We start from the raw sequence: 10,596 nt of genomic DNA, 5'->3' as shown, positions 1-10,596 counted from the left end.
ACGCCGTTGGTGTCAGCGCCCGGATGCGCAGCCACGGCGGGCGGGCACGGTCCCTGGCGCGGCTTTCCCGGGTGGCTGCCGTGCCACGCCCAGTCTCGTCCCCGGGCACGGAGGACATGGGCGATTTGTCCTGAGGCGCGCCTCCGCCGTGCCGGGCCTGGAGAGCACCGTACTTCCTCGGCCGCCGAAGGTCGCTCGGCGCTGCCCTTAGCAAAGATGGCCGCGCCCCTCATCCCGCTCCATCCCTAGCCCGGCCGGTCCCGCAGCCGCTGGATGTTTAGCGGCGCGTCCCCGCCGCCCAAGACAGCGCTCCCTCCCGCCGCGCCAGTTCCCGGCGCTCCCGCCGCCGCATGGCCGAGGCTGCCGGTTCCCCGCTTCGCCCCGCTGCGGGCAGGTGCGGGGTGAGCGGTGCGGCGGCGGCCCGGACTCGCTGGCGGCTGCTCGGACAGGTAGGGGGAGCCCGCGGGCGGGGGTGGCCGGCATGGCGGGGCGGGCGGCGGAGCAGCCTGAGGGCAGCGCGGGCCCTCTCCCTGCTCCTTCGGGCCGGGCTGTGCCCCGGGAATCCCGCGCTGCTCGCACCCCTTACAGGAGGACTGCGAGCAATACTATGGTGGGTCATATAAAGGGGCTTGCAGCACTCTCCCTGGAAAATATGTTAATAATAAAAATATATACGTGTATATATGCACCCAACCTTCTCTCTAGAGAGGGGAAGCGGAGGGGCAGGCAATGATCCCTTCACTCTCGTGCCCGGTGACAGGACTTAAGGGAATGGCCTGAACTTGTGCAGGGGACGTTTAGGTTGGATATTAGAAAAAGGTTTTTCACCCAGAGGGTGGCTGGTCGCTGGAACAGGCTCCCCAAGGCAGTGGTGTCAGGCAAGCCTGACAGAGTTGAAGACTGATATAGTTGAAGTGTTTGGACAGTGCTCTCAGGCACATGGCGTGACTCTTACAGTGTCCTCTGCAGGGCCAGGAGTTGCACTTGATGGTCCTGGCGGGTCCCTTCCAACTCAGCTTATTCTGTGATTTTATGATTCTAAAGCGTGCCTTCAGTAGTGTGCCTCAAACTGTCCGTGGCCTGTGTTAAGGGAAGCAGACCAGCATCCCACTGGCACCCCCACTGCCTGAGGGCACCTTGGGATTTTCAGGCCATAGTTTGACACCTTCCATCGATGCTGCTGGGGCTGGTTATCGTGCCTGCCACTTCATTCCTGCTCTTTGCTCCCTGTCCCCCAGACTGCCTTTGCTGGGGAGCTGGGGTGAGACCCTGCTTACCTGGCAGTGAAAACTGCATTTTGCTGAGGGGCTGTGCCTGGAGGACGGTGAGAAGGAAGAAGGAGCAAGTGGTGACACCTGTGCTGTTGTAAACAGCAGGTTCTCAGCTGCAGCCTTCCACACTGTTTTAGACTCTTAGAAGGGATTCCTCTGCAGATGAGTGTAGGCATAAAAGCTTAAAAACTCTAATCTGTTTCATTGGCTGTTATTGTTATGGGATGTGAAATTTACCGCCCTAACTTGAGTGTTTGGTTCTATGCAGATGGGCATCTGGAGTTGCCTATGGACAGCTGTCCCTGAGAGGGCAGAGAGGTGGCACTGAGTCAGTGGTGGCAGCTGGGTTGGAAGGGGCACCTAGGTGGGTCACCGTGGGAGGCCTGAGGACATCAATATTGCTCTTTGTGTGTGCTTTTGGTTTCTAAATTTGCTGATCCTTTTCAAAAGGACCAGCTTCTGTTTCATTATACTCTTAAGCAGGAAATACCAAAGTTACTGGTAGGAATATCAGGTTTGTCTTTCTAGGTTTCTGCCCTAGCAGACTACCTAAGCTGCACTCTGTGGTTATACTAGCTGTTATTTCTTCTCAACATATACTGCCTTGGGCATATTCCTGTCTCTTAAAATCATAAGGAGCTTTTCATAATAATAGAATGGGGTTGTGGAAGAGTGCATGTAGGTATTTGGGGAGAAGGCTTCTCTTTTTTTCTCAAACTACATGTATCTGTGACCTTTTCCTCTGTGAATTCCCTTGGCTTTTCCATCTTCTTTAGCTTTTCTGTTGATTTTTATATGGTACAATGAGCAAGGATCAATTTAATCTTACTGATGCATCTGAAATAAAAATCAGTTCTGTGCTCTTTGCTACAGTGGTGCTCAGATCTAGCTATGGATTGGAACAAGGTATCAACCTCCCTTTAAATTAATTTTTAAAGGAGCACTATCAAAGTGTTTCTAACAGCACTTTTAAAAGCGCTTTCCACACTGCTTATAATAACGCCTTATGTGAAATCAGTTCTGTGGTGTGTTTATATCTTGAATTTGCTTTCATTCAATGCACACACAAATTGATTTACTATGGTAAGGATGCTTGAGTGCATGCTTGCTGATTTAATTAAGAAAAAAAGCGCCCTTTTATGAGGTATCCTATGAAGCTAGCATAAAGAATCAGGGGTTTGCATAATTACCTGTGTGCTCTTTATCAATGAAATGTTTTATGTATGTATGGAGTTTGAAGTTTGGCAATATTTTTAAACTTAAGTCTGTGAGAATCAAAAAATGCATATTTTTCATTTAAAAAAATGCTGAGGGAAGTTACCTATTTACTGTGCATTTGTAAATGACTGGATAAGTTCTCTAAGGCTGTGTTTTGAGCTCTTTCAGTCTCTGTGGTTGAAGGCATCATCCAGTCAGTAGTTGTCAGCAGGGAAATTAGAGCAATAGGCATGCATTAGAGGTTCCTCCCTATATATACATTTGCTCCCTATAGAAAGTATCATGAAATCTGTAAACTTTTTTTGTTTATTCTGCCTGTTACCTTCCTCTTGCTCTTCTCACACAAGTCTCGGAATCAAAGATTATGCTGAGCAGGAAAGGATTCACAAGGATCATCAAGTTCAACTCCTGGCCCTGCACAGGACCATCCCCAAGAGTGACACCACATGCCTGAGAGTACCTTGCTCACCTGCTAACGTACTTTAACTTCCAGAATTGAAAAACAAAAGCTAAAGTGAGGACAGGTCAATGATACTTTTTTCCTGAACAGAAGCATTTCTAAAACAAAGTTTCATCTCTTCCTGCTCTTGTCTCTGTGAAGGGTGCCTGTGCTCTATATCTTTTTTCCATGTTCTTGTTAGTCTTGAGTTTGTAAATAATTTACAGTTGGATAAAACTATTTGGTAAATAAATTATTTGAAAAAATAAATACTATAGTCCTGTGGATGAGTGCAGTTACAGGTTGTGTTGTAGCTGATTGTGTGGAAACTTTCTTGCATGTACAAAATACCATGTTGCAGTCACTTCCAGAGAACTGGCCTAGGTTTGTAGACCATAAGCTGTTGCTTATGGTCTTTGGCTCTTAGTGCAACTAGGCCTAACACAAGGATATACGCAGTTAAATACAGGGAATTTCAGGTGACTGCCTTTCTCCATATTTTTTTGTGGGAGGTTCTTTTTTGGTGAGATTTTTTTTTACAGCAATATTAACCAGTTTTAGGTTTTATAGATAATCCTAAACATAGTCCTAATACTGTCACTAAATACCAAGGGTGTTGCAGTAGAGATCTGTGGTAATATTTTACCAGAATCTTTGTAGAACAGGAGACTGTTTGGTGATGAGTTATGATAGGTTTGTCACCTTCTGCTTTTATCAGTGGATTATTTTATAGCAGCAACTTACCTTTATAGCCTTTTTAACACAACTGTGATCCTTTTAGAAACAGACTTGAGAAAAAAACCCATTTGATCCATATATAAAAAATATAGAGATAAATAATGTAACATATTCTCCATTTGTGCTGTTTTCTCAGTTATACTTAGGGTTTTAAAATATTTGATCTGCTGTTGTAATTTTCAGATCTTAGACCACTTGATTTTTGTTTTAGGCTGTGGGAGAAATGTTTTTTTGAGTATTCAAATGCTCATGAGATTTTCTGCTAACCCAGAGAAGGAATTATACAGAGTGGCTATAAGATGTCTCTATACAACAGAAACTGAAAATAGAAACGTGTTGTTGCTGCTGTATTTTTTCCCCCATTAGTAATGGCTTGCTATTGCTTTAAAGAAGTCCCAAAACAAGACACTTTTCTGAAAATTAGGTCTTGCTGCTTTTCTTGAGTTGTCAAGATAGTCCATTTTGTTTTCAGGCACACAGCTGTTGAATGAAGGTCTTAATTTTGCTGATCTTTTAATTTTCTTCTCCTGCTTTGATATTTTTGTGTTTTCTTTCATGTGTGTACTTTTCTCACATGTTACAGAAGTAGTGTGGACAGCAGTCTGACATTTTAATACTTCATGGAAAATGCCTGTGCCTTTCATATGCTGAGACCTGACAATGAAAGTAGCTCCAAAAGCAGTAAGCCTGATGCCTCAGACCTGCTGTTAGGAACCAACAGTGTAGCAAATGCAATTGTTCTGCTCACATATGTAGTACTTCCAAATATCGTGCTAAATAATAGGTCATGGCCCCAAACTGTAAGGCTGTTAAATGTGAGTGCATTTAACTGCATTTGCAGTTAAAGCATGTCAACACAGGTTGGGTACAGAAAAAAAATCACTGACCTGTTATTTTTTTTTTGTACACATCCTGTATGCAAAGCTTCTATTTCAAGTTTCATAATTCTGGAGAGCTGTTTCTCATTTGATTTATCTCTAGTTGGCAAAAACTTGTAAATTGCAGTGCTGTCCTACTCAATGGAGCTCTTCCTTGCACCTCTATCAATTTATAGTTATGAGTTTTTCTGCTCTGTTTTTTTTTTTTTTTTATCCGTCACTGGGGACTGCATATGCACCTTAATTTTAAAAATGCAATGACAAATATTTATGTATTCTCTCCAATGTTAGGAGAAAGAAGTTAAATCCAGGACATGTCTCCTTCTACATCACTGCCCTAAGAATAAGTCTTTTTGTCTGGCAGGGAAATGCTGGTTCTCTTCTGAGCAATGGCACAGCTCAAACCAACTGAATGCTGGGTTTTCCTGCACAGAGAGGTTGATACCTCACTCCCTGAAGATGGTTGAGTGCAGCAAACTAGGCAGGTCAGAGAGCCCACGTTTTCACTTTCCTGAACAAGTGTTTTAATCATTTGAGAAATGCAAATGACAGTCTGTCTCTGCCACTGCCTTGAATTCTTCAGTCTCTTAGCATTAACTTGGTGCTGTCAGAGTGTTTAGGGCCTCATCTGAAGTCTGGCTCATGTATCGGTCCCTTTATGGGGACCTGGTAGAGAAATATACAGTTATGGTGTCTGGAAGTCTGGGGCCTGGGACAGGGAGCAATTTTCTCAATTTGGGCAACTTTGGCAGCATCTCTGCAAGTGGGCAGCAGAAGACTTCAGGGCTAGGAAGGAGTCTGTCAGGGGAACACACAGCATTCAGGCACCTGAAGATCATATTTTTGGTTTGTCATTTAAATTCTACAAAAGATACCTTTGTTGTTGGCTTTTTCCCTCCTTTATAGGGACAGTGAGTGCTACAGAAATTTCTTGGGGAGGGCACTGCTTAGGCTGTGAAACTTGGTAAAATGAGAGGATGGGGAGAACCCAGTTTGCCCCTCTAATTTTTGCATGGGTTTGCTGGAGCATGAGGTAAAAAACCAGCTTTGTGTGCTTCTGAACACAGTACATTTGCTTTGCAGTTATTGAGACATAATTCATAACTCATTCTCTTGACCCCTACCATCAATACCACTGTATATTGTTCAGGCTTAACATACTTGGTTATTTATAACTACTAGCTCATACCAAAGCCATTATGGTTTGCCTCTTCACTTAAATAGGCATGGGTTTGTTCTTTTCTTGGAAGTTTTAATGTTAATGTTTAATTTGTTCTTAATTTCAAAGGTTCTGAGGAAAAAACACTTGAACGATGTGCATCTCCAACAAGTATCTGTAAGAAGGTTTGCATCATTCAATCTCTTTTCGGTTGAAGACCAGAATACAGAAGAGGAAACTGGGACCTGGTTTCATTATAGAAGCATCTTTTATCCCAAGTACAGTGTCTCCTTAAGGTAACTACAGTTTAACTTTTAAGTACTTTCTAAGATCTTGAATGAGCCTCAAATAAAAAACTCATTAGTCATTCTTCCAGTGTTTTGTGTAACTAGGGCATTGTTTACAAATAAACTGATAAATGTTATTTTTAGTTGTTTGTTACAGTAAGCAGCTTGTCTGACTCTTCTTTCTGGTACATTTCACTGAAGTGGCAGAGCTTGACTGAAAATGCTGATGCTTGTAGCTAAAACAGAATGCAAATATGAGCATGCATTTTAGATTTTAATAGCTTTCTGTTTTGACATTCTTCAGCTGTAAATAGGCTATAGAAGCACCTGAATACAGTTATTTATGGTCTTAAAGAAATTTTTATGACATGATGTTATTAATAATGTTCTAAAAGGTTTTTGGTAATGATCTGTATTTTATTCAGTTTTCTTCTTAGTGCTTTTTTTAAAACTCAATGGTAGTTTGGAAGCTAAATTTCTACAAAATAATATGTACTTAATTAAGTAATCTTTGCTATATTAGGGCAGGTCATTTTTATTAAAGAAATTGACAATAAAAAAATCTATGCACACGCAAACAAAACCACAGAAAGCTTGCTTCCCCTCCCAAAATCCTCTGAAAAAATGTCAGTGAATTCTCAGTAGCTTTGTTTATAATTCCCATTCATTACGGTGTCTGAGGGGCTTTGTTTTTCTTTTTCTTTTCTTTTGGTCTTCTTTTCCATGTTCATTTTTGTATCTACCATATTTGGTTTACCTCAGGATGTTTGCAACAGTAACTTGAGAATCCTGAAGTGATCCTTGTTCTGCAGCGTCTAATTGGATCCCTGAAGGTGGAGTATTTTGCATTCTCTGCTCTGTGGAAGATATTCTGGAGAGCCCAAATCAAAAAGTGTATTTTTGTTTACTTGAGACTTTAAATTAAGGTCAAGCTTGGAAATTAACATAAACAAGTGACCATCATTAAACTACAACGTTTTTGCAAGGTTTTAAAATGAACCGATAAGAAAAATCCAAACCAAACTAAAGAAACCCCACAACACTACATGCAGATAATTTTAAATTTGCATCTGGATCTAAAATCAAGAACAAAATTCTTTAGCACTTCATAAAGTCCCAATTTTCCATTTTCCAGGCTTATACTCAGTGATGTTAAAAGGGTTCAAAAGGAAACTTTTCCTCTGGAAAACTGTTTGTATTAGAAGTAGCTGCAGTGTTTTTCCATGTATAGACTTTTCCTGTAGATCACCAGTGAATGCCATGAACTAATTCAAACACTGACAGTCTACATAATGTCTTTGTGCAGTGTCCCTGTTCCTTGTTTCTAGGTCTTCAGAGGCACACTGGGGATAGCAGACACAAGGTGTTTAGGTAGAATTTGAGCTGAACAAGCTTTAGTCCCTTACAATGCAGCCCGGAACTCCTTTAGTTCACTGTTGTGGCTTGCAACACTCGCTGTCACTTGATTTACTTGTTCTGGAGTTTTAAGGTAGGAGATGTGCTAAAATTCACCTGTGCTGGCAGTACAGAAGCCAAAGGAATGTCAGATTGATCCTGCTCTGGCATTTGTGTGCTTCTATGTCTACCACTTTCTATGTTATCATCTTATTTGGTATTATTTGCCTGAGTAGTTTCACTGATAACAGGACGCAGATCAACTATAGGTTTTGAACAAGTATGTTTATTTATGAGTTATTTTATTGTGTTTCTTTAGTCTTGTTCAGTGGAAATGTATAGGTTCTGTGCTGAAGCAGGCTCACACCACCTTTCCAAAACTGAACATTGAGGAGAATATTGTCTTCTCGTGGGGATTTTTATTTTATGTTTTCCCTGCATTTGTTCCTTTACAAAAGATATTCAGTGACTTCTAAAAATAGTAATCACTAGTTATTTTAGGAATAATGATCAGAACTTGCTTTGTCTCACACTTCTATATTAAAATATTTTCTCATACATGTAGTATGCTTATTATTTCAGAATATTGCAGGAAGTGAAGAAGGGAAGGAGAAAATATTGTGTTTTTTGCCAGGCACAAGGTATAAATAGACTGCATCAAAATTGACTTTATCATGAGTTGGTGTTAAATAAAGTTTCTTCCCTGTTTTTGCAGAAGCAGTAATTTAGGGTATCAGCATAACAGTTCAACATACATAACACAGTAACAGTTCTTGCTGAAACTTACATATCTAGAAGATAAGAAATCTTGGAGTAAGCATTCCTGGATCTTTGAGAAATGATCATGAATTGGAAACTGAAGGATTCTCTGTATGTCTAACAGTTTTCCCTTTGTTTTTTCTCTGTTCACTGGCAAAATCCTATTTATAATAATATTAAACCAGCAGAAACAATTTTAACAAGTTAACAAGAGCATAATATTAAGAATAACTTCAGTCAGGTAAATCCAGAACAGCATGCTTGAATAGGAAAGCCTTTTGGTATCTTCAGGAAAAAGAATGTTGCTATAGCCCCTCTAAAATCTTGACAAAAGTGCTTTGGAATTTTCATCTACATTTGTTTTCCTTATGCATTAACATCTTCTTGGAAAAGCTCATTGCACATGTTTGATGTTAAAAGGGTTGTCAGCTAATATCTTGACGAGACTAAATACTTAAGAAAGTTCATAAGGTTGTTAGTGGCTTTTGGCAAAGAGTATAAAGGTCAAGCTATATCAGTTCAAGGGCTGTCAAAACTGATCAAATTGTATATTCTGATATGCTATGACCTAGCTGAATTACTGCTCTAGAGTGGCTTGGGACCAGTTTGTCAGGCTTTTGTAGGAACTACCAGTCATGTGTATGCTTTTCTGAATTTTGTTGGTTTTGCTGTTTCTCTAACTAAATTCAGGCTGGATTCACATCTTAGAAAGAAGAGCTTATGCCATGTATTTCGGTCACTAATGTATATTTTTTGCAACATTGTTAATAACAAATCTTCCAAAGCAGAAAGTCGGAAGTCCCAGTATAAGACAATTTTCAGCTTCAAAAATTTAAGCTGAATTTAGGTGCCATTTTGACTAGATCCTTGAAGTGGAACATCATCAACTCATTTTAAAAATCCCCATAACTCTTCTGGTTAAACAGTGATCTCCAGTGTGCTTGGAGATCCAAACTCCACCATTTCATGGTCCTGGCTACCAAGACTTCCCCTGGGGCTTCGCATTTCCCATCAGCCCCTTCTTGTTGGAAAGAACAAGGAAGGTCCAGCATAGCACTTCTCTTTTTCAGTTCCTCTTGAAAAAAGAAGCATTTCAGGAACCTCCTGGATTTTCTATGCCCTGGTGTGCTGTCCCTCCAACAGATATGGGAGTGGTTGAAGGTCCCCATGAAGACCAGGGCTTGTGAATGCCAGACTGCTCCTCTCCCTGTAGAGAAGTCTCATCTGCTTGGTGTCCCTGTAGCAAACCTCCACTATAATGTCACCAGTCCCTGCTCTCCCTTTAATCCTGACTCATCAGCTCTCAGTTGGCTCCTCGCCTATCTCCAAGGGAGCACTCCAGCTTGACATAGCACCACTGTCTCCACATCTCCCCTGTGTTTTTATTCATAGAACTTTCAGGTGTGTTTGTTAGCTTTTTTTCAAGTTCTACTTAACTGTGGCAGTATTTCACTTGGCTGTTAAAAAATTATGCATGTGCTGAATATGTGTTTTCTTAGGGATAGGAAGATATATAGTAAGTAAATAGCTCTATTGAAAAATATTTATTTAATGCTGCATTGCCAAATCCTTGTATTCTTCATCAGGAATGTGTTTTTAAATTTGAATTTTGTATGAATAGTTTTAGCAATGAAGTGATCATAGATCATAAAGATGCAGTGTCTCACTGCAGAGATGGTGCCTGCCTTTTAGACAAGAAAATTGTTCTTTTATTTGAGTTAAAAAAGGAGCAATCAATATCTTCAAATTTTCTGTTTCAGGATATGGATTTGCTTTTAAATTGTAGGCTCATTTTAAGAAAACAGTGCAGAAATAAGTTATTTCTGTGGTAAAATATTTTCCATTGATCAGTCATTTGCTGTTTCAAATACTAAAGTGCAGAACTGAAAAGAACAATGTCAGCAGGTTACAAGAAGGGTTAAATCTTTGTAAAAGGTGTTAAGTATACTTTGCAAGATGTCATACCTTTATTCTGAATATGAATGAACCTGTAGATAAAAATATGACAGAAACTATTAGATGATTCTAGACTTGTGGTTTAGAAATGAGGGGCATGCAGAGACACTACTTCTCTGTGGTAAGTAGTGTGTTAGAAGATGGTATAGGACTGAATTCCATTGTCTGTTCCTCTTGGATATTTCTGCTAGTAACATTTTGAATTTTTAATGACTTTTTATTTTACGGATAGAGATTAAAAAAATGATGGGAAATGAATTTCAAGGAATATTGCCTACTTCTTACAGATAATTTATGTGGATATAACAAACTTGCTTTCTTCCATTTATTGCCCACTAAGAGACAATGTGTGAATTTAGCAGCATAAAGGGTTAGCCTCAGGAGCCGGAAATTGAGGAAAGAGATGAAAAGTGATTTGGCAACATACTTCTTTTATTCACTGATCAAGCTATGACTGTTCCATCATATTGCCCAAGATGTGTGTATTTTTAAAAAA

General features: G+C 40.3%; 1 protein-coding gene across 2 annotated transcripts in view; it reads left to right on the top strand.

Moving 5' to 3' along the window:
• The first annotated feature begins 318 nt into the window (after positions 1-318).
• CAMKMT (calmodulin-lysine N-methyltransferase) overlaps positions 319-10,596 on the top strand; it is a 214,242-nt gene continuing 203,964 nt past the window's right edge. For both annotated transcript variants that reach the window (XM_058834045.1, XM_058834044.1), the window contains exons 1-2: positions 319-449; positions 5,833-5,999. In XM_058834045.1, coding sequence (XP_058690028.1) covers positions 351-449; positions 5,833-5,999 — 266 coding nt within the window. In that variant the 5' untranslated portion in view covers positions 319-350. The remainder of the gene's footprint in view (positions 450-5,832; positions 6,000-10,596) is intronic.

This window comes from Poecile atricapillus, chromosome 3 (assembly GCF_030490865.1).
Source record: "Poecile atricapillus isolate bPoeAtr1 chromosome 3, bPoeAtr1.hap1, whole genome shotgun sequence".
NCBI classification, from domain to species: domain Eukaryota; kingdom Metazoa; phylum Chordata; class Aves; order Passeriformes; family Paridae; genus Poecile; species Poecile atricapillus.
Note: the sequence above shows the minus strand (reverse complement) of the source record. Positions and strands in the feature narration are given on the sequence as shown.